General features: G+C 50.0%; 1 protein-coding gene across 1 annotated transcript in view; it reads left to right on the top strand.

Moving 5' to 3' along the window:
• MAP6 (microtubule associated protein 6) overlaps nt 1-23,194 on the top strand; it is a 73,451-nt gene that overhangs the window by 39,804 nt on the left and 10,453 nt on the right. Inside the window, exons 2-3 of the mRNA XM_024572571.4 lie at nt 12,802-13,015; nt 15,099-15,295. Coding sequence (XP_024428339.3) covers nt 12,802-13,015; nt 15,099-15,295 — 411 coding nt within the window. The remainder of the gene's footprint in view (nt 1-12,801; nt 13,016-15,098; nt 15,296-23,194) is intronic.

Here is a 23,194-nt window from a genome sequence, read left to right as displayed (position 1 = left end):
ATCACTGAAAAGACTGTCCTTTGAATTAATTACCTTAGTACCTTGTCAAAAATAAATCAGCCATATACGTGAGCAGTGGTGTGGTGGTAAATGTTTAACAGCTGGCTCTCCGGCAGGAAAGGGAGGGAGGGGCCTGATGTGTAGTCCAACTTCCTGATGTGAGTACTTCCACGTGGCTGATTTCAAGCTACTGGAAATGTAACAATTGACTCTGTGAGCCAGTACAAGCCAGCTCCAACACAGAGCTCTGTCTCTGAACTCTGTTCTGGTCACAGGTTACTCCAGCTGTATAATTAGTTCTGCAATCACTGTGAGTCCTCAGGCTTTGTTTCCCTTTCTCAACATTGTTCTGACAATTCTTTCAGATAATCTTGTCATTTTCTACAAAAATCCTGGGATTTTGGTAAGGATTGCTTTGAATTTATAGACCAGTTTCTAGAATTGCCATCGTAACAATATTGCACCTTCCCATTTATGAGCGTGGTATGTGTCTTTATTGATCGTGAGCTTCAGTTTCTCTCAGCAATGCTGCGTCATTTCCGGTGCGGACTTCGACTTCTTTTGTTAAAAATTTTCCTAAGCATTTTATTCTTTCTGATGCTATTGTGAATGGATTTTTAAATTTTTTTTATTTCTTTTTTAAATTTATTTATTTTTAGAGAGAGGAGAAGGGAGGGAGGAAGAGAGGGAGAGAAACATTGATGTGCGAGAGATACATTCCATGGGTCGCCTCTTGCCTGCCCCCAACAGGGGACGTGGCCCACAACCCAGGCATGTGCCCTGACTGGGAATTGAACTGGTGACCTTTTGGTTCACAGGCCAGCACTCAATCCACTGAGCCACACCAGCCAGGGTGAATTTTTAAAGTTTTTATTTTCCCAGTGTTTGTTACTAGTCTATAGAAATACAATTAACTTTTGTATATTGATTGGGTGTTCAGCGACCTTGCTAAACTCACTCATTTGTTCTAGGACTTATTGTAGATTCCTGAGGATTTTCTAAAATTCAAGGTCATGCTATATGCAAATAATGATATTTTTACTACTTCTTTTCTAATCTGTATACCTTTAACTTCTTTTTATTGCTTTATTATACTAGTTATGACCTCCGGTTCAATGTTGAATGGAAGTGATGAGGGCGAACGTCCTTGCCTTGCTCCTGACCTTGAAAGGAAATCGTGTAGACTTTCCCACGGGTGCGATGGGAGTTGCAGGGCTGCTGTAGGTGTTGTTTGCTGGGCTAAGGAGGTTCCCTGCTATTCCTAGTTTGCTGAGTTTCTTTTCTTTTTTTAAATCATGGAAAGTTGTTCACTTATGTCAAATGTTTTTCTGCGTCTATTAAGGTGATCATAAGGTTTCTGCTCTTTATTCTATGAAAGTGGCATATTACGTCAATTGACTTGGGATGTTAAACAAACTTGCATCCCTAGGATAAATCTCACTTGTTCATGGTGCTTAAATATGTTCGTGTGCTGCTGGACTTGATTTACTGATCACGGGTTATGAAGGGTTTTGATATCTATATTCGTGAGGAATATAGGCCTGTAGTTTTCTTATAATGTCTTTGACTGGCTTGGTACCTGGGTAATGCCTGATGTTGCCCATCTTAAAATGACTGGGGAAATGTTTTTTCTCTTCCATTTTAAAACAGAGGTTGTTAGGACTGGTATTTTCCCCTTCATGTTTTCTAGAATTCAGCAGTGGAGCCCTCTGGGACTGGATTTTCTTTGTGGAAAGATTTTCTTCAATTAGTAATTCACTTTCTTTTATTGATTCAGATTTTCCATTTCTTTTGAGTCCATTTTTATAATTTCTATCTTTCTAAGAATTTGTCCATTTTACCCACATTGTTAAATTTACAGACATAAAGTTGTTTCCTAGTATTCCCTTGTAACTGAGCTACATTTAGAAGAGCAAATTAGCATGGATCTTATGGGGTTTTTTTTTGCAGCACCAGCTTTATTTGTTAAAAAGACACTTTTCGTGCATAATACTTCCCGTGCACAGGACAAAGAGTGAGCAAACAAGCCTCACAGAGCACCTCACTAGCTGTATCATGCCGCGTCCTCGGCACTTTGGACAGCTCGCCTCTGCGGGGTGTACTCCCCAAATTCCAAGCTCACCCCCAGAAGGAGGCAGCACCTTCTCCCCCCTTTCAGGGCACACGCTCAGCATTCCCATCCCCGTCTCAGGAACCGTCTTTCTGCAGGTTGTGGACACAGATCCATGGGGACCCAACGAACCAGAAGAGTGAAGTTTTCCCTCAACCTCAACTGGATAACTCTGTGGTCTTGCGGCACTACTGCCCCGGCGTAGGAAAAGATGTTCCTATGACTAGTAAACAAACCAGAAAATAATGGGCAAATGAGGGGCGAGGCAGAATGAGGAGACAGTAATTATAGTTTTCTTATAACCTCTCATGTAGCTCTTAGTTTTTCTACTTGAAGTATATGGGTATATGTACTTATTTTAATCACCATATGAAGGGGGACCCAAAAAACCCAGAATTTATTTATAAAGAATTGTGTATTTATCATTACATGTTTAAACTTCAGTCACCTTCCAAGTACCCTCTATTTGATGCAATACACCTACTGACACATTTTTCCTGCTGCTCAGAACAGTATTGAACTCCATATGATGCCTTCCGGTGCTTCTGCCGTTTTTTTGTTTCACCTCTTCCACATCGGCAAAACGTTTCCCTTTGAGAACTTTCTTTATTTGGGGAAACAAAAATGTCACTCAGGGCGAGATCGGGAGAGTAAGGAGGGTGGGGTGCAGGGGTCATGCCTTGTATGGTCAAAAACTGCTGAGCACTCAGCAGTGTGGGCAGGTGTGCTTGTAAATCACCTTCATGAAATGGGCAAACGTGTTGAAAGAGCCTTCTCTTTCAAACATGTTGCAGGCAAACACAGCCTCTCACCACAACACCAGTTGGTACACTGATACTTAGGGGTTCCTAGAACACTCCTAGTGGGGGAAGCCTGTACAATAAGAGGCCCACCCTCCAAGAGATCATTCCGGTTTTTCTGGGGGGGGGGTCTTCCCTCCTACTCCCCCATTCTTATCCTCCACCTCTGCACCTGGAGGTTTCTTATTTTGCACCCTTTTCCCGCCCTACAGTTCCTAGCATAGTGAGTGTTCTGTAAACGCTGCAACCTGAATCAATTTGTGAATAATCAAATTGACCCCTAGTTTGAGCAGATTCTGTTTTTAACCGTCCTCAGAATTCCCTCCATGTTGTGCACGAGGGCATTCTTTGTGTGCGAGGCTGTTTCTCAGGTGCACAGGGGCCTGTGAGCCTCGTGCAGCCCATGACAGACTTGGCAGTTTGCTGCAGAATAAGCCATTTTCCTAAAGAAGGGACCCGGGTCCCGGCAGCTGGCATTGCCGACTGTTACCCATGTCAGATCTTCCCCCGTAAGGAAAAGGGAGGATGCTTTTACACTTACTCTCTATTCACATTAGATTAGCTTCAAGCTTTTCTTCACATACAGATATTTTTTTGCCCAAATGTGTGCTTCTCTTATTTTAGAAAATCATCAAGCATGGTTTTATTGGTGTGCCTGCGTTTATTAGATATTAATAGCCAAAAAGAGCCATGCTAAATGGTTAGAATGTCGGCATTCTCTGTAAAACTCTCTTTTCTCCCTTTCCCACAAAAGAAGCTGAAAGATGCATTTAAACATGCACGCATGAATGGATCTTAACACTCCTGTCTTGACCTAGTCATTTTTGCCAGGAGGAAGCAATCTTACCCCCTCTCACTCCCCACCCCGCAGTGCTCTAGGCTCAGGGACAGTCTTTCCTTTTTAATCTGCAGATCTCACGTCCCTTAACCAACTCCTGACAATAGCCTGGCAACAGACAGCTTCCGGGGACTGCCTCCGCTGGAGCTCATGAAGGCGCCTGCTTCGCTTCCCAGAGAACACGTTAGTGTACAAATGCAGACAAGAGCTTTGAACAGAGACTTAATATGTTTCCATGACAACATAAATTAGCTATGAAAATCGGTAGGAAGATTTTAGACCATTGAAATCTTAATGCACACTTTTTCTTTCTTTAGAAAGCAGTTGAGGAATGTTGAACATTTTGTTGCGAAGAGGATGGGGAAAGGATTTTATTTTCCAAGGACTGGATACATAAGAAATAAATCTGGGGCTTACAGACAGAGAAGTGGAACTTACATATGATAGTAGCTGGCAGTAATCCATTATTGTAAGTCTCCATTTCTCTCAGGAAGTGATTTGTACCAATTAACACATGTATATATTCTTCACAGCAGTAAAATTGTTTCTTGTACAATTCTGGTTCATTGCTTCTTGTAAATGTCAGGATTTTTCAAATTAGAAATGAAAGGCCAGCTTCTGTTCTCTTCTTCAATCACACTGTCTTTCCAAGGCCAAAGCTTCTCGCCATTCTGCTGATGTCTCCTCTCCTCCCTCTTCTGGAGCCTGGCTTCATCAATCACCCAGCTCTCGCCTGTCTCAATCGCTCCCTTTAGAACTGCTCTTTCAATATCTCCCCTTGAGTCACTGTTAAGAAAACGTGCCTCAGAGAGACGAGGCCTTAAGAAGGAAACATCTGTTTATAGTGGACCCTCAGTATTGGAGATTCAATTAATCAAGCATTCATTGAATGCTATTTGTTCAAGTCTAATACGAATTACATTCAGAAATAAACCTGGCATTGCAAGCTGCTGCCTAAATTTTGCCCACACTGGACACCAGACCGTTTTGACTCCAATGGTCATAAATGTAACGCTAGCTGGACAGATAGTTTGACTGTGTGACTGTTTACTCGCCCCTCCTAACTGCGAGGCCCTGGAGGCAGGAGCCACCCCTGCCCGTGCCCACTGCGTCTCTACCCCCCGTGCCTGGGACATAGAAGATACTCATTTTGCTTGAACAAACAGCTCTGTAATGAAAACCAAACACATTAATATACAGTCATCACTGTGGACTTTATCATTCTGATGCAATCGTCCAGTGCTCTTTGGAGGCCTTCAGTCCGTCTTTTCCAAACGAGCTCACTGAAGTTCAGAACAGAGACGGGGGTGTCCCAAGGATTAGAGCCTGGGCCGAGCCGGTTTATCTCCTGTGCCCTCACCAGTGAACCACCAGCTCTGCTCCGGCTCGGTCTCTGTGCTTCTCCTGCCCTCGTTTACCTCTGCCTGCGCTTGCCTGACCCCCATGGGTGCTGTGTGCACCGAGTCACTGTTTTCTCCTGTGAGTGCCTGTCTTTCCTCCTTCTGCTTATGAGCTGGCCCCGCCCCGAGGCAGGTGCACTTTTACCACCTTTGCTGCATAGGAGGCTTTGCTACCTTCTGGTGGAGGCTGCGAGATGTTCACCCTCAGGGTCTGATGACCAGAGCATGACCCGCCCGCTAACTGGACACTGCAGATCTGCTGGGAACTTGAACTTCCTATGCTCTGCTCACACCGGTGCTTCGGCCTTGCTGACATGAAGCCTGGGTGTTTTCAACTCCTTTTGATGGGAAAAAATAGTCTCTGATTAGGGTCTGTATTAGAATCTACTGCTATATAACAAATTATTGTAAAACTTAGCAGCTTAAACCAACACACATTTATTATTTCATATGGTTTCTGAGGGCCAGAATCCGGGAATGGCTTAGCTGGGTGGTCCTAGCTCAGAGTCTCTTATGAGGTCATCTAAACACTTGTCTGGGACTGAGGATCCGCTTTGAGGATAGCTCACTCACGTGGCTTTTAGGCAGGAGGCCTCAGGTCCTTGCCAAAGGGACTGCCCCATAGGGGCTGCTCCAGTGAGCAGTGACCACGGCAGCTCCCTCTCCCCCAGTGAGTGATATAAGAGAGGGAGCAAGGAGGAGGCTGCAAGCCCTTTACAGGTCCAGTCTTGGAAGCTGCATACCATCACCTCCACCATATTCTGTTTGTTGGAAGCGAGTTCAATCACATTCAAGAGGAGGGCAGTTAAGGTCCACCTAAGGGAGGGGTGTCAAAGGAATGCGAAGACGTATCGTGAAAAAGTGACATAGATGCCAGAGGCCGTGAGATGCTTGTGTAGCAACCTTCATGCCCCTCCCAGGCTGGGGCAGCCCAGGGCCTTCCTGCTTAGCCATTCACATGGCTGAGGTGGAGGCTGCATTGTGAATTGCTGTCCTGGGCATGGTGGTGGGGATTGCGCAGATGCAAAAGGTCAGTCCTGACCCCCAGCAACTGCAGTCTGGAAGGGAAGGACGAGATCTACGTGGGTAGCCTAAGATAAAGCACGTGGTGAATGGTGCAGAGGTGGAAACACAGGACAAGCTTGACTTAGAGGTGGGGTGGGGAAGGCTCCCTGGAGGGGAGATCACTTGAGCCCAGCATGGATGGTTGTGTAGTATTTTAGTGGCTGGAGGTGTGGAGAGAAGAGCGTGCAGGACTGGGAAGGGCATGGGCAAAACCAGTGGTGGAAAGTACAGTCTGTGCTCGGGGAAGGACGGCATGGCGCTGTCATGGGCAAAGCCGTTGATGGTGCTGATGGTGCAGGGTTGCTATGGGGACCACATGGGCAATGCATTAAAGGGCTTTGTGCGGCGCCAGGCACACAGGAAATGCTCAGAATGACACTGTGAATGAATGACTAATGAGGATAAAGAAATAGGCTGGAAAGGTAATTTGGGGCTAAGTCACACATAACATGTGGAAACTGAAAGGAACCTTAGTTTGGACTGGGCCCTGTAGGAAATCGGGCTTTGCTGAGACATTTTAGTCGGGGAGCAGTGTGCTTACGGCAGAGCTGGAAAGACATTTCTCCTGCAGCCGGTGCCAGAACAATCACAGTGCAGAGACTGGGACCAGGACCCTGACACTGGGATCCTGAGGCCGTGGTCCAGCAGAAAAGGTATCGGTGCCCCAGGTGAGGTGGAGCAGAGAGACTAGGCAGGAGGAGATGAAGGTGGAATATGTGTTGGCTCCTTTAAAAAGTTTGCCTGGTCAGCAAGATCCTAAAGTCCTGCTTTAGCAGCTGCTCTGACTGAGTCCCAAGGGAGCAGCCCAGGAGCATCTTGTCCACCAAGTCTCCAGGAGATGGCTCACCCTGGACCTCACTCTGCCATTCCCGGGTGGGGAGGGAGGCAGGTGGTTGGCCCAGGCTTATCCTTATAGATTTTCCCAGCACAAATGAGCTACCAGAGGGGTCACTGAGCCCCAGTTTACCCACCCAACAGAGGGGCATCATCGTCCCAAACCCTCCTGTGCCCCTGCAGGGAGTGTGCCGGAGCTACACCATGCATCAAGCCTCATGACAGGGTTCCACCCACGAATCCTCTGTGGAAGGGACAGTGGGCCTTTGTCAACACAGTTGGAGATCATCTGTCCCTGTGACCCTCTCACTTCATGACACAGAAGAAGCTGTGGCAGGTGGAACACCTTTGGGGTGCCAGGGGCACAGCCCACAGGTGGGGGCTCCCCTAGTGTGCCCAGAGCCTCACCATGGTGCACACCAAAACTGGAGTAAGGGAGATATTCTCTTGTGGTCGCTACTGGGAGCCGAAGCTGCCATGAGTTGCCATGAGCCCGAAGAAGGTGCTGGGCCAGTGTTAATTAAGTTTTTCTCTCCTTACCTGCCCCTGATGCTCAGGTGCCTTCCTGCCCCCAGCCCTTCACCACCAGGGCAGCTTCACCCAGCAGCAGCCCTGGGCTGCCTCCTGTCAATCTAGAAGGATGGGGTTTTTGAAAGCTTGGCAGACTCCCAGCGTTTGCTTTAGTTAAGGGGAACTCGTCCCCTCTAGGACGTAACCACTCAGGGCTCATGGGGGTTAGAGTGGTTTTAGCAACGAGAAAAGCCCCGGGTGTGAGCAGCCTCCGGACGCACTGTCTGAAGTAGAACAGAATGCTTGGTTTCCTCTACTTCTCCAAATGTTTCTGGAGTGTTCTGCACTGCACTGTGCAGCGCCCCAGGGAAACACGGAGACACGGAGCTCAGTCCCTCTTGAGTGGCAGCTCTGCCTAGAACAGGAGACAGGCTTGTGAGCATGTCACCGTGTCGTCATGAGTGGCACCAGAATAGAAACACATGCAGCGTGTCCTCATGTCTCTGAGGGGCAAGCACCTGCCCCAGGTGGGGGAAGGGCAGGAAGGGCTCAGGAGGAGTGCCATGAGCTGACCAGAAATAAAATAATAGCTACTTTTACTAACTGCTCACTCAATGCCAAGCCCTTTCATCCTATGAAGAATGTAACAGAGGTATGGAGTGTGGCTTGGGTGAGGGAAGGGCCCTGGTGGGGCAGGCAGGGCCTGAGGCCCTAGCTCAGCTCTGCCCCTAACCTGCAGGCTGACACAGGACAAGTTAAAGGGCATCCCTTTGCAGCCATGCAAACAAGATTGGACTTGAAGGTAGGGCTCTGTCATGAATGTTCTAGTAAGTATCTTATCTGTCAAAAGAGACGAAATGAACTCAGGAAAGCACTAAAGAGCAACACAAAACTGCATGGGCAACCACACGTTGGAAAGTACAGGGAATGGTCCAATGGCCCAGAGATAGGAAACTTTGGGCTGAGAAATCCAGGAGGGGTCCCTGGCAGAGGAGAGCTCCGAACTGGGCCGGGAAGGATAATTAGAATTGGGGCAGTCTGAGAGGAGGAGGACACATAGCGGAGGCCCAGTGCGGCCTTGCTCGAATGTTCCGTGTCTCCCCAGGCCTGTCACCCACGGCATGGCAGGCTCTGCACGGCGTGGCCCCAGCGCCTCCCCAGCCCAGTCACCCTGCCATCCCTCCAAGAACCCCACCCTCCTGCACGCTGAGCAGTCCACCTGCTCCCTACACCTGCCACGCAGACACAGACTGCTGCCTGAATTCCCTTCACCTACTGCTCTGTCTGCATCTCCCAGTGCCCCTTCCCCACTCCCTGCTTCAGAATTAAAGATCCTTTTCTCTTTCTTTCTGAACTCTGTCCCATTTGCTTAGGGTCACACATGGACAGAGCCTGACCCACTAAACTATAGACACCTCAACCATGGCTTACTCCTCCCTGTGGGCCACATGCCACACTGATGGCTGGTGCTTGGCAAATGCCAAATGAATAAATGAATGAATGACTGATCAAGCTGAAATCTGGTCACAGAAAGGGAAGTTCATGGCTATAGGGGACCATGAACTTGTGGCAAGAGGCACCCAACATTCCTGACCTCAGAGTGTGGCCTGTGCTGCTATGGGTGGGGCTTCTCAAAGCTGGAGGAGCTCAGATGTCATCTAGTCCAGTCCGTGTCATACGAGCCCTGCACAGCATTGCAGGCAGCAGGCCACACCCCACACAAGCACCTTCGGAGAGGGCAGGCGGAGCGCTGCAGCTCCAGCACGCTGCCCAAGTGCAGTCAGTGGGCGGGATGTAGGCTGCGGAGCCCATGCAGCCTGGGCTCAGATTTCAGCTCTGCTGTTCACCAGCTCTGTGGCCTTATGCAAGCCACTGAACCTCTCTGAGCCACGGTTACTGTCTTTTGTAAAAGGGATATAATACTAACTTCCTTTCGAAGTTGTTGTAAGTGCTACAGGGGATATATATACAAAAAAACACACACACAAAAAGCCAAACAAACAAAAAAAACCCAACCCACCCACCAGCTTGTAAAAGGCGATTAATGAATAGTAGCTAATTCTGTTTTTATGACATATGATTATTTGTTACATATGGCTGGGGAAAGTGTCGTGGAAAGTTCAAAGACAGTTCTAAGTAACAGAATTTGGGTTTAACCCTAACAGTCTGTCATAATTAGTGAACTTATGATGGTATTATGGGACTCATTAACACAGTCTCACGTGAAGATGATGTGCCAAAGATGCTCGGGACCAAGGGTTACCAAGCTTTCCCCAAGGACGTACCCCATGAAAAATGTGCACAGTGAGACACTTGCCAGCTCACAGAGCCCGCTGCAGAGGTTGGCAGCCTGGCAGAGGTGACCCAGAAACAGAGTTCAAGGCCAGTGTCTGCCCAGCTCAGTGCTAGTTCTGGAAGCAGGCAGAGATTGGAGCAGGGAGCCCACGTTTCCGCCGTTACACACTTGAGAGCTGGGCTGTTACTGGTTTGGCTGCTGGGAGGCCCAGGCCAAGCATTAGGGCCTCATCTGACAGGCCGGGCTCCGGGCCTGGCGAGTGGGAGGAAGGAGAAAGCCTGGAGCCTTCCGCAGGCAATGGTGGCCAGAGCCCCAGATGTAGCCTGGGCCAGGCCTGAGCCTGTGCGTCGAGTCAAAATGGTTCAGAAATCAGGTCTCAGTCACTGGTTGGACCTATGGGAGGTGGAGGAGGGAGGAGCAGAGGAGAGAAAGAATCAGAAAGTAGCACTGATGCTGGACGGAGTGGGTGCCATTAACAGAGTCAGGAGGGACTCAGTTCTCATCCCCAACTCCCTTCTCCAGTCTCCCCATCGCAGTGGGCACCACCCCCGCCCACAGGTCCAGCATCCTGGAGTCTCCCCAGATTCCTCTCCTCACTCTGCCTGGAACCCGCTCCCTCCTCCTCTGGCCAACTCCCTGTCAGCCATTTTCAAGTCCTGCCCATCCACGTGTCTCTCCTGAAACAGAGCCCTATTCTCTGTCCCCCCTGCTACTGGCCTGGTTCAGGGCTCCACTGTCCTCCTGGCTCACAGCACGATCTCAGGCCTCGCTGTTTCCCTTCTGTCTGCCGTTCACACTCTTCCCCCAAACCAGTTGGGCCACACTCATCCTTGGCTTGAAACCATTTGGCACCTCCGTGTTATACAGTCCAGAGCATCCCCCTAGCACGGCTGGTATAGGACCTTCATGATCTGTCCAGCTACTTGTGCCCTTCCTTCCCCACAAGCTTCACCCCAGCCACTGAACTGCCTGCAGGTTCCCGCAGGGGGCTGTGGCTCTCACAAGTCTCGGTGTTCTCCTCATTCTGCCTGGAACCTGCTGCTCCCCCTCCTCTGGCCAACTCCCTGTCAGCCTCTCTGACTCCTCTCCAGAACCCCAACTCTGGGGCCGGCAAAGGAGCTCCCCCTCTGTGCTCCTCACTCCTTCCTCCTCCATGGCTCCCACTGTATTGCCCTGGAGTAACCTTGGATCCCTCTGCCTCTCACACCTTGAGCCCAGGGCCTGCTCTTACTCAGTTTCAGCTTCAAAGAGCTCAGCAACCTGCCAGAAGCAGTCAGTAAATATTTTGTGAATGAATGGAAGAAACTGAGCAAGGAGGGAATCCAAGAGAGAGGATGATTTGGCTGGGGAGGCAACACAGTTTGGTTCCAGGACATTGGTGTGAGCTGCTGGTGGCGCATCTAGGTAGAGGTCCAAGCTGCCCTGGGAGGGCGATTCTGAAGCTTGGGGGAACGTCTCTTAAGAAATGATGGTCTCTGCTCAGACAGGAGCCAGTTTCCCTCAGGAGGTCAAGTGGCCAACAAGTAGCTCATAGTTAGCAAACCAGCTTCATCGACTCAGAGAGCCTCAAAGCCAGGAAGACACCATAAGGACATTGTCTGGTGGGGTTCTTTTAGTTAACAAGTAAGGGAACCAAGGCTCAGCAAAGGGAAGGGCCGAGTCAGAGGCAGTGCTTGGATAGACCCCTTGTGCCTCCACCACCGTCCAAGCACCGTTTCCCACCCCACTGGCCCCCTGTTCGTGGGACTCTCTCTGCTCCCTGAAGGAGGGCTGTCAGTGAGGATGAAAGAGGGCACTGGAGGCACCTAACTCCACAGGTATCAGCACACAGACTCTTTCTTTCCCGCAACACAGTTTCTCATGGCCCCACATGAGATCAGGCCTGATGAAGACCTTGGGCACCACAGAGCGCGGGCACCGAGTCTCATGCGCTCAACAAACAGGACGAGCCCCGTGGCCTTCGCTTCAGCCACGGCTACATTTATTTTACCATGTTTTAAACGGTGTTGACCATCTACTCTCCCATCCTCTGACAAATCAGAATCAGCTCATTAGAAACCACAAGAGAGATTGCTGTGGATGAGAAAACTCACACGCTAAGAAAAAGCAGCAGATGGGGTCATTTAGGGTAAGGACCAAGAGCCATTCACAGCAAAGCACGCGAAGACTCTCCGCACATACATATCTCAACACAAGTCCTGGTTGTGATACCCGCACCAGGTGTTTGTTTAAGGTCTGTAAGCATTTAGACATCCCTTAAGGATTTTCATCTAAAGTGGTTAGGATTGTTAAAGTTCTAGCACTATAAGAAGCAAGCCCTCTGCCATCAAAGGGAGAAATGATGCTTAAGGATTCTGGGTAGCAAAGGGTCTTCATCACGACAAAGTGGCGAAGGCAACTGGTATTTGACAATTGGCCACAATATAGCAGGCACATCGTCCGGCGACGCTAACGCTAACACATCGTATCGTTTAACTTTCGTAATTCTTTAACCTCGCCCAGCAGGCGTTCAATTATACAGGGTGGGGCAGAAGCAGGTTTACAGTTGTGAGTATGCAAAACATAGTTTATTCTTGTGTTATTATTTATTAATTCTTGTATTACTTTCCATACAAACCCATGAATGATCGACTGAATGGAGTTCTTCAGCCTCATTTTAAAGATGGGGGAGATAAGACCCACAGATTAGAACTGCCTGGCCCTGACCACTCAGTGGACCGAGCCCCGCTCCGAGTCACTACTGCTCTGGTCAAAACCTGCCGCAGCTTGGCAGCAGGAAAACTGGCACTTAGCTCCGAGGACTGAGTGCCACTAGCTGCAGCCCCGTGGCAGTCAGCACCACAAGCACTGACTGTGGGGTGGCAGCGCTGTGGGGGCAGCGCTGTGGGGGCAGCGCTGCTTCCGGGCACGTGACGTTTCACAGCACCTGTGCTCTGTTTGGTCCACAGGAATGAATTCAGAGCATGGACAGACATCAAGCCTGTGAAACCAATAAAAGCCAGGCCCCAGTACAAGCCCCCAGATGATAAGATGGTCCACGAGACCAGCTACAGTGCCCAGTTCAAAGGGGAGGCCGGTAAGCCAACGCCAGCTGACAATAAGTTTGTCGAACGCAGAAGAATACGCAGCCTCTACAGCGAACCTTTCAAAGAACCCCCAAAGGTGAGACAGATCTCGTGGGGAGCCCACCAGCACAGCCTGGGGTGGAGGGGTTCGCTGCAGCAGAGCGTGGGGGCGGGGCTGCTGCCAATTCTGGCCCAGCCCCCAAGGGTTGGACCGAAATCCCTCCTCTCTGCAGCACTGAGTCAGGGGGGGCTTCTTAACAGGAACGCTGTTAAATTCAAAAGGAATGTGTAAAAGCAACATTACCTAAAATAAAAACAGCTTAAAGATCGGCAGATGTACAGCAAACGAGCTTCTGATTATGAGAAGCCCAGAAAAAAAAAAGTGGCGGAGAACCTCACTTGGCTCCGAATCCTTTGTCATACAATAACTGTGCTTTTGCCCGCTGTCGGGGGCACCCTTGCCTGGCTTCCTTCCCATCCGGCCCGGCCTGCTCCTCAGCTCCCATCACCGGACACTTTCTCACCTCCTGGGTCCCTGAACGTCACCTACCCCTTCTTACTCTCTCCCTCGATAAACACCACCCACCAGCCGTCTTTGTCACACACGCCTGCCAGGTCAGTTGTGAGGTGTGTCTTGAGTAACGTGTTACTACAATAGGCAGTTTGTGAATGATTTGCATTGCTAAGTAACTTGCAGTGGGTTCAGGGGCTTTCCTCTAATGACACTGCTTTGCCTTATTTGCAACCCAGAATGCGTTCGTGGGAGGGAGAAGCATGTCAGGGATTCAGCTGCTGATGTAGGAATCACGTGTGCCAGAGTTTACTCTCCGGGGTCTGGTCCCATGGAAACGTGCAAATATCAGCTCTCCTGTCTATAATAGCGGAAAAAGGCTGAGAACCTACACAGCCTTTTCTGTGTTTTTGCCCTAAAGTCTTGCCCTCAGTGGTTTCCTGTTTGGTCAGGACTGCTTGACAGGTCAGGTAGGTACCGCCCCAGTTTGCCTGCACCCGTCCAGCTGTAGCAATGAAAGTTCCACGTTTTATGAAAGCTCTTGGCCCTGGGCAAACCAGGCCCATTGGTTCCCTTACGAATGGGTCAGAGGTGAGTAAAAACCTCTGGATGTCAGCAAGTAAGTGAACTAGCCTGTAAGGCCCATTGTCATCTCTGTCCCCCTTCCACAGATGAGGTAGGACCAAGGACATGGGGTTGGCTTTGGGCAAGAGAAGATTAAAGGGAAGAAGGAGGAAAGATTGGGGAAAATAAATCTAGAGATGGATGGGAGGTGGGTGGCATATTGGGGGATCACACCCAGTGGCCCCAGACTTCTTGAGAAAGAGAGGGCAAGGCCATCTTCAGGAATGAAGGGGACAGAGCTAAGGAGGGAGTTGGGGAGAGTGGAGTGGGCTTGAGCAGCTGCTCTGGGAAACACGGTCCAGAGAGCCGGCCTGCGAAGAGGAGGGAGGCTGGGCAGCGCAAAGGCCTCCCTGAGACAAGACTGCCCGGCCCTGTGCGTGCTCCTCAGTGAGGGCGTTTCTCCACGTGCGCACCGTCTCAGAGACAGAAACAGAGGAAAGCAGGCTTATGTTGAGGTAATGAACCACGCCAGAACCTCTGTGTCTTATGTCAACAAAGGTTTATTTCTTATAACACACATCCATCGTGGGTTGGTGCAGCTCTCCTCCTTGTCGCCTCTTCCGTCTGGGACTCCGGGGAAGGGGCAGCCCCTCTGTGGCAGGGGAAGAGAGCACTGGGAGGAGGCACAGGCTGACTGCGAGTCTGCCTGGAGGTGACCCGCATCAGTTCTGCTCACATTTCACTGACTAAGGCAAGTCATACGCCTGCCTGACTTGCACAGGGCGAGGAGGGAGGTCTGATGTCCCCACAGGGAGGGGAAGCAGGCAGTACAAATATAACACAGCTCCCTGCCGGGGTGGTCCAGGGCGAGAGGTCCAGGGACCCCGTGTGACCAGTGGGAGCGTTGCCAGATGACTGCCCAGGGCGTGCAGACCCCTTCTAGAAGCCCAGAGAGAACACTGTATACTCTGTGCTCCCTTGGTATCAAATGTCATCATTACCGTTATCCTTGAATTAATCATGTCTTCTCTCTAAATTCTCTCTCCCACTCCCTCGCCTTGTGTGTTTCTATATTTGCGGTCTGTCTGTCTGTCTCTCCATGCAGGTGGAGAAACCTAGTGTTCAGAGTTCCAAACCAAAAAAGACCTCAGCGAGCCATAAGCCCCCAAGGAAGTCCAAAGACAAGCAGGTGGTGTCGGGCCGGGCCTCCAAGAAGAAGAGCTCGGAGGGCCCCAGTGCCGCCCAACCCGACGACAAGGAGCAACGCAAAGAGATGAACAATAAACTGGCTGAGGCGAAAGAGTAAATGTCACTGCACTTTCCTTTTATTCTTCTCCTCTCCCCGCTTTTTTTTAACCAACCAACAAAAAAGGCCACAAAATTGATTAGAGGCTTCTCGTCTGTCTTGGTCCTGAGTGTTCTAGGAGCTCTTTGGTTTGGTTTCTTTGAAGGGAGGAAGCCTGTTTCAAAGACGGTGTGGCATGCTCTCCTCCATGTGGCCCCGTGTCTGTGCCCCCGTGTCTGTGCCTGGGGCCCCTGGAAGCCCAGGAAGCGTGGCTCCCTGGCTGGGCCTTCCCACGGCCGGTGAGGCCGAGTGCTGGTGAGGAAGGCAGGCAGAGCCTGGTGCTCGAGGCAATTCCCAGATTGCTGCGGAGGAAATCTCCCAGTAGTGCTTAGAAACGTCTACGGGGTGTCCTCCTCCTAGTCCTCCCCAAGGTCAGGGTCAGTGACCGATTTGGAACTGTAGGTGAATGTGTTCTGTCCCAAATTCAGAGAGTTATCGTGTGTTATAGAAGCTTAACCTGGCCTTTGGCAACTGACAACTTTTGTGGAAATATTTTGAAAACAAAAGACAAGAAAACCTTGGCCTTAATAAAATTAGTTGTGTCTGTTAAGTTTAAGTGATTTTTTCATAGAATCTTCTGTTAGGAACGTGTGGCCGCATTTAGTTTCCTACCAGTGGGCTTTACATGGTGTGGGAAGTAGAAGATGTGCCGCTGATGACTAGGGCAGGTTAGGAGTTCCAGGTGCACTCCAGAAATCACAGGACGGTGACAAAAATGAAGGGATCGTTTCCGTTTCCCCTCAGCAGACTGCCCGCCCTGTGCTGCCGGTTTTGCAGAGTGGCTGCAAAATCGCTACAGGTGACTGCGGAAGAAAGTTCAAGGTGTAGGGCTAGTGTTTAGAACGTGACTTTCCTGCCTCTGAGAGACACAAGGCAGGAGGTAGACGTAGTGACAAGTGTGGCAATGTTTACTGTCCCTTCCTGAACTGTTCTTACTCTGCTCCTCAGGGAGGACAGAGGATGCCGAGCTTCAGGCTAGGGGAAAGACCTGTGACTTAGCTAAGACTAGGAGAGTTCCCTGCTAAGTGATTAGCAAGCATTTCTGACCTCCTTAATGAATAAAAGCAGCTCTCAATGAATTGTGTGTTGTGTGTCTGCGTGGCCAAAGCCTCCCGTGGTGGCAGGTGCTGCCTTAGCTGTGCTAGAGTTGTGCTGTAGGGCATTAGTCAGAGAGGTGTAGTGAAAAGAACCCAGTGCTCGTGAGGGAACCCACAACACCTGCCAGAAAAAATTACACTCGCCATCCTGTGACATGTGTACCGCTCGGTGCGCTCTATTTCCCCTGTTCTTAAGTGCTTACTGTCGCCAGCACTCGGAAGTTGCTGGGCGGTTGTGTGACGCCAAGCCTCTGCTCAGGCCTCTGCTCAGGCCTCCTTTTCTTCTGTGATGAGAGTCGTGTGGAGTGCAGTGCGTGAGTTCCTGATGTCAGGCGGTCCTCTCCGTCCCTCCCGTTTGCGGAAAGCAGAGCCTCCGTGCACTCTCTTGTTTTCCAGCCCTTTGAGCAGCTAAGTGTCTGTTTACACTGTTTTGGTTGTGACCTTGGAGCTGATGGAGAAGCAGTCTGTGGATTGATTGAGCATGTGCTATGTGGGCCGTATTTCTTAAGAGAACCGGACTTCTATGGATGAAGCCCTCGGCCAGGCCCACTGCTGCCTTCCTGCCCTCCTCTGGGTACGGAACTGAGGAAGGAGGATTGAAGAAGGTAGAAAACCTGAGCGAGGTTAGTGTTTATGAGTCACAGATTTTGCTGCCTATCTGGAAATGACCAGAGTTGGTCTCAGTTCTCATTCCAGCTACTTGCTAGCTCATCTTAACATCAACCAGAGCACTCTGTCAACATGATCTTAAGCTTATCCAGAGAATGTGCAAAATGTATGTTTGTTCTCTCAAGATTTGGCATTACTCAGACACGTGGATGTTCGCCATGGTTTGGATTTCTCCATAGCATAGTCGTACATTTTTTGCAGATGAAGTAAATCCAATTCTACAATACAGAGCGGACCATTCATTCAACATTGACTAATTGAATGCCTGTGAGTCAGATGCTGTCCTAGACTTGGGGGGCAGTATAAATAAGCCCGTCTCCACAGCAGCAAACCAGAGGGATATATGTGACTTGATCCCTGTGTCTGATTGAGGTTTGTGTTGCCCAGACTGTAGAGTTCGCCACCCACCTGGCTGCCCCAGGGACCAAGTTCCCCACCTTGCTGCACCTTGAGGCTTGAGCTGACCTGTATAATGTCTGTTTCAACCCTTCAGTATCCCCAGCTTTTTAACACCTTGTTTGCCGTTCACTTTGACTCTCGAATGTGTCACTTCACTGGCAAGAAAATTCCTCTGATTTCTACTGTTTACAAATAAAACTCAGCCAGTCTTGTTCTGTACCCCAGACATACTGATGGAAACTGATTTCGGTTTCACAAGCGGTGTTTATTTCTGCCTTTCTGAAGGCGACCAAGCTTCCAATGCCTGTGCCGCCCATTTTTGTATATTGCCCTGTGGTCTCCTCCACTCCCCTGGCAAGAGAGCGAGGACTGAAGCTTTCCCACTGACTGCCTCGCTGGCCCGCGAAGTACCCGCTGCGGCTGCGCAGGGCCCCCCCTCCCGGCAGCTCTGTGGTCCCCACCGGCGCATGCATTCCGTCCATTATACTTTTGGCTCTCGGAGGCAGACAGGAGTGTCTAATTACGATTTTGTGGCCTGGGTTTTGTTGCATACCACAGACTGTCTATGTAATGTGTAGCGCACACCTCTCTTGGTGCTATTTCATTCCTGCTGTTAGTAAGAAAATAACAAAGATGTTCGTGTATAGCCAATTGATTGTGACGTGCTTGTGGTCTATGCCTGCTCAGAACAAACAAACAAACAAACAACCAGTTTTTCCAATTATAAATAAATGCTAAAGACGAACACCACTTTCTTGATCTTATTTCCTCGGTGAGGCCCAGCTGAGTAGGTGAAGGACCCACCTTTGCCACTTGAGCCGCTCTCCACGAGAGGAGCTGAGCCCTGCAGTTTTTCGGGGGCTCTCCATAATGCAGCTTGACTCTTTTAGATTGCCTCTCAGATACTAATTGCGAGCAGTCAGAGCTAAGTGTTGGGAAAGGCGAAGATGGACCGGGAGACCCACTGGCCAACAAGGTAGTGTAACGTTTTGATCCCATGTTGCTGGGGAAGAGCGGTCGCCTGCGTCCAGCATGTCCTCGCCATGCTGGGAGACTGGGCCCTGACTCCCTAGCCCCTCCTGTCAACCAGCAGCACTGTCGGTTCTGGCTTTTTCTTCTCCCAGGGGACGGCAGCGATGTCTTCGCTTGCTCCTTTAATCTGGTCACTGTGGAGACTCCACCCTGTGGGCGCTGGCTCACTGTGTGGGTTACAGGGGTGACAGTTGTGTGTGTGCCTGACATGGGGCTGTGGTCCAAATAAGGTAACAACAGACCAGGTCTCTGGGAGCGCAGACGAAGGACAGGGGTAGGGAATCAGAAGGCTTCGTGGGGGAGGGCACCTTGGAGAGTGGGTGGGATGCAGGGATGCAGGGATGCAGGGGCAGGCCGACAGGCAGGGTTGCAGATCCAGGTGGGAACCTCAGAGCTAGGGCCAAGTTTGCCCACTTTGCTATCCTTCTGCTAAAGTGGGAGGCAAAAGCTTCTATGTGGGATCCTTCTTCCCTTTTCCAACATATGTTCATTGAATACTCACTCTGTGCTAGGCACTGCGCTGGGCACTAAGAAACCAGGGTGACTGAGCCCCCGCCTCTGATCAGTGGGGTGAGCAGGAGGAATTTGTTCTGGCTGTTCTGTGGATCGGGGAAGACCTCAGTGGATGGGCAGGTGATAACCAGGTGGGCCAAAGCATGCCAGACAGAGGGAGCTGCACGGGAAAGGTGTGGAGGGGTCCAACACCAGGTGAACTCAGGTCCTGGGGAAGCAGTTCACTCAGGGAGGGTCAAGGCGAAGGCTGGCCACTGGCAGAGGCTGTCGTGGAAAGGCCTGGTGCCAGGCCAGCAGGCAGTTGCTGACTGGAATCTCCATCTCATGCACCCAGGTTGCACCCCACACCTCCGCATGCTCCCTGCCACCATGCTTCTCACCCTCACCCACACACCAGGCGACGGCCATGGGCCCTCTCTTGCTTTAGGCTAGAAGCTCTAAGCTGGGACTTTATGCTATTGCTGGCCCCAATTTCTGGGTTTGGGGGAGGAGGCGTGGTAGGAATCAATCAATGTTCATATATGTGAAAACCACTATATATTTGTATCTATTAACAGAAAAAATTATACCCATCTGTCTGCTTTTGTATGAAGCAGAAAACAGAAAATCAACTGTTCAACATAGAAACCCTACTTAAAACCATATTAAAGTCTAATAATCCAGCCACTTTTGATCAGTTAAGGATTGTTTTGGTCAAGACCAGGGATTGAGAGAGGTGGAAACAGAAGTAGAGAGAGAGAAACACATAGATGCAGACTCAGAGAATAACCTGAGAGAAGGTGACACAGTCAGAACCAGAATGAGGACAAGAATCGGGCGGCGGAGAGAACAGGAAGGTGGGGAGCCTGGCTAGCTTTATCTGTGCCGCCTGGTGGTCAGGGCTCACCCCCGAGCCTTAGCCCGTGCTTCTCACCAGGCTCCCTGATGTTGCCTGGAGCCCAGGAGGTGAATCTATAACTCATTATTAACATCACCTCCCTAAAACAGCAAACAAAATAAAAATCAGCCCTCTAGTTTTTAAATAGTTCATTATTACTCAATTAGTTATAAGTGTTTTTTAATTCTCCCTTGGTGTTTGTGTGTTCTTAGTGAAATTCTTTCCTCATTTTTTTTTCATTTGGGTTGAAAAATGTATAACCTACTTCTCATAGATTTGGGGAGGGAGTGTGGAGTCCCATTTCACAAAGGCTAGGAACTCCCTTAGCATGTCTTCCTGCTAAAATGTCTTAAAGTAGTTCACATGTTCAGGACCACAGGCATAACACGTCTCACTCACTCAGGATGTAGCTTGTGGACCCTCTACAGTTCAGGCAAGGCCCTACCCCAGCCCGAGCTGAGGCCAGGGGCCGCCGCTGGGGCAGCTGTTCCACATGAAGGGAGCCAGCCCTCTCCTGGGCTCCACTCCTGCAGAACCAGGCACATTGTCCAAACCTCCTCCACCGCACTGCACTGGACGCGGAGGGCCTTGGGACACCTAGACCATCCTAGAGGACCTGTAACACAAGAACTGACGTCATTACGTACAGGCAGGCCTTGTTTTACTCCACTGCACTGCACAGATACTGCTTTTTTTTTTTTTACAAACTGAAGGCAAGACCCTCCACCAGCAAAAAGATTACAACTCACTTTGTTACAATACTCACTTTATTGTCGTGGCCTGGCACCAAATCCATGCTCTCTCTGAGATAACACCAGCCTGAATTTTGTTCTTTATCGTGTGAATACTGGTGAACATCGCCAGTGCATTTAGTGGCAAGTTGCATGGATGGACATCAGTGCCAGCTGTGAAACCCTGTGTCACCAGCCTCTTTGAGCCTTGGTGTCCTCAATATGGGGACACTAATACCCAGCTCAGAGAAGAGGGGCGAGGATGAAATGCCATAACAGCGATAGGGAACCCAGAGTGGACACTCAACACCGGTCAGTTCAGGCCTTTCCTCTTCCCTTTATAATACTTGAAAAGTCTGTGTTCACCATCTTTCCGACAGAGCGTTAACTATGAGGAATCCCTGACAACACATGAAGGGGATTGAGGCAAACAGTCTGCTTAGGAAGAACACTTTCAAAGAATTCCAGCTCTTGAATTATCTTGAGTCCACACACCTAAAGAACAATATTCTAGCAAATTATATTTATTGGTTGCTTACAAAGTATTTTTTTTTCCATTCCACTGACCCTCCTTGACATTGTGGAGCTGGTGCTTGCCCAAGTAACAGACAGGAAAGGGAGGTCAGAGAGGTGGGGCACCTGCCAGCTCAGCGGGCTCTAAGAGCAAGGAAGTGTGGAGCTCAGGTGTTCGGCCCCACAGCCTCGCTGTTTTTCCCTTCCCTGAGCGCGGCTGAGGCTGGGGTGCAGTGAGTCAGGCTGCAGACAAGCCGGACTCAATTGCACTATCACACTGCACAGTGCCCTAGCCTGGCCAGGCCATGTGGGCCCTCCAGGAGGCTGACCTAGGTTCTCTTTCAGTCTTGGGACCCAGATGCAAACTGGGGAAATAGAATTTGATCAGGGATTCACACATAACTGGCTCAGACGTCCTGAGTGAACCGACCACTTGTCTCGGCCAAGTATACAGGTTTTCTCCCCTAGGTATTAAATCGACTGGGTGGCTAAACTCCATGGTTATTGAATATAGAATGATCCAACAAATTTTCGTTTATAAGAAATATACTTGATACTGGAGACACCAAGAGAAAACGGGTGTCATTACCTAAGGCATTGGGTCAGAGAGCCTCGTTTTGTGCATTTTATTTCAAACTGCGGAACTGAGCTTAACTCTCTGTCCCTTGTCCTCACACAAGTGGCTCTCCATTGTTTGTGAACTTGGCATTGTATTTTAACTATCTGAACCCAGACATCTTTTCTGGGGCCAAGGGAACTTCGGACGCTGAGAGAAATAAATTACTGCCACGGGTACTGGTTTACGCTGCCAGCAGGATCTTTAGGACATGTGAATCTGACCATATCACACCCTGCTTCCAACCATCCATGGGCTCCGGGCGGCCTGCGGAAGCCTCTTGTCCCCTCGGTGCACCATGCTGCTTCTCACCTCCATGCCTGTACCCACGCCGCCCCGCCTGCTCAGATTGCCCTCTGCTTCTCCACCCGGCTAACTCATCCTTCAAGACTCCGCTCAGGGGACAGCTCCAGGAAGCCTTTCCCGCACCTCCCAGGCTGGGTAAGATGCCTCCTGTGTGTGTCTTCATCATGGAACTTACCACATTAACTGTCATCCACTCGTGTGTGTGTGTGTGTGTGTGTGTGTGTGTGTGTGTGTCCCTACTGGACTGTGCTCCCCCAGGCAAGGACCAGGTCCTTCTGTTCACACTTGTAGCCCTGGCTTCTGGCCCAACCACAGAGAATGTCTTCTAAAGTGTTTGTTGAATGAATCCTGAGTGAGCGAACGAATGACGACGTTCACCATCTGCCTCCATATTCACTGCGGTGCTTCCTTAAGGCTTTATTTTGCTTAACAACTGGCTCTCCTCACGTGGAAGGGGTGGTTTCAAGAGAGATCACAGCAATAGCAAAGCTCAGAGCACACATTCAACAGCTGGTTTTGCGATGCCCAGCCTACTTCTGTACTTTACGTAGCCGCTTTTGCCAAACAGTTCTGACTTCAGAAAACCATAGACTCTTGGTCAGAGGATACTCTTAAGAGGTTGGCTAACCCTCACCCCTGCCCAATGCAGCACTCCTGACTCTACATGGCAGGGAGGCGGCCCTCCAGGGGCACGTCTTAGGAAGAAGGGCTGGGAGTTAGAGCCGATAGGCCTGGTTCTAAATCCAAGCTCTACTATTTACCAGCTGAGTGACCTTGGCTGAGTCTCTTACTTTCTTTGAGCCTCAAAGAGAATAATAATAATACCTGTATCCACGACTATCTAAATCTATTTGGGTCTCAATTCAGAAAGTATGAATTTGGTCAGCAAAGGATGCAGTGTTCTCCAAACGTGTTTGGTTCCGGAGTCTGGGAGAGCAGAGCAGAGCAGGTGGACACCTGTTTCCGATCCAGGGGCTGCTCAGGGGGCACAGTGGGGGTGCGTGCGAAAGCCCTCTGCAGGCTGTAAAGTGGAATGCCCTTGACAGTAGTTCATTTAAGGTTAGATTTGCTGACCGCCACTTCCCAGGTACCACCCTTGGGCC

The sequence above is a fragment of the Desmodus rotundus genome, chromosome 5 (assembly GCF_022682495.2).
Source record: "Desmodus rotundus isolate HL8 chromosome 5, HLdesRot8A.1, whole genome shotgun sequence".
In the NCBI taxonomy this organism is placed as follows: Eukaryota; Metazoa; Chordata; class Mammalia; order Chiroptera; family Phyllostomidae; genus Desmodus; species Desmodus rotundus.
The sequence above is the reverse complement of the archived record's forward strand: the minus strand, read 5'-3'. Positions and strand labels throughout refer to the sequence as shown.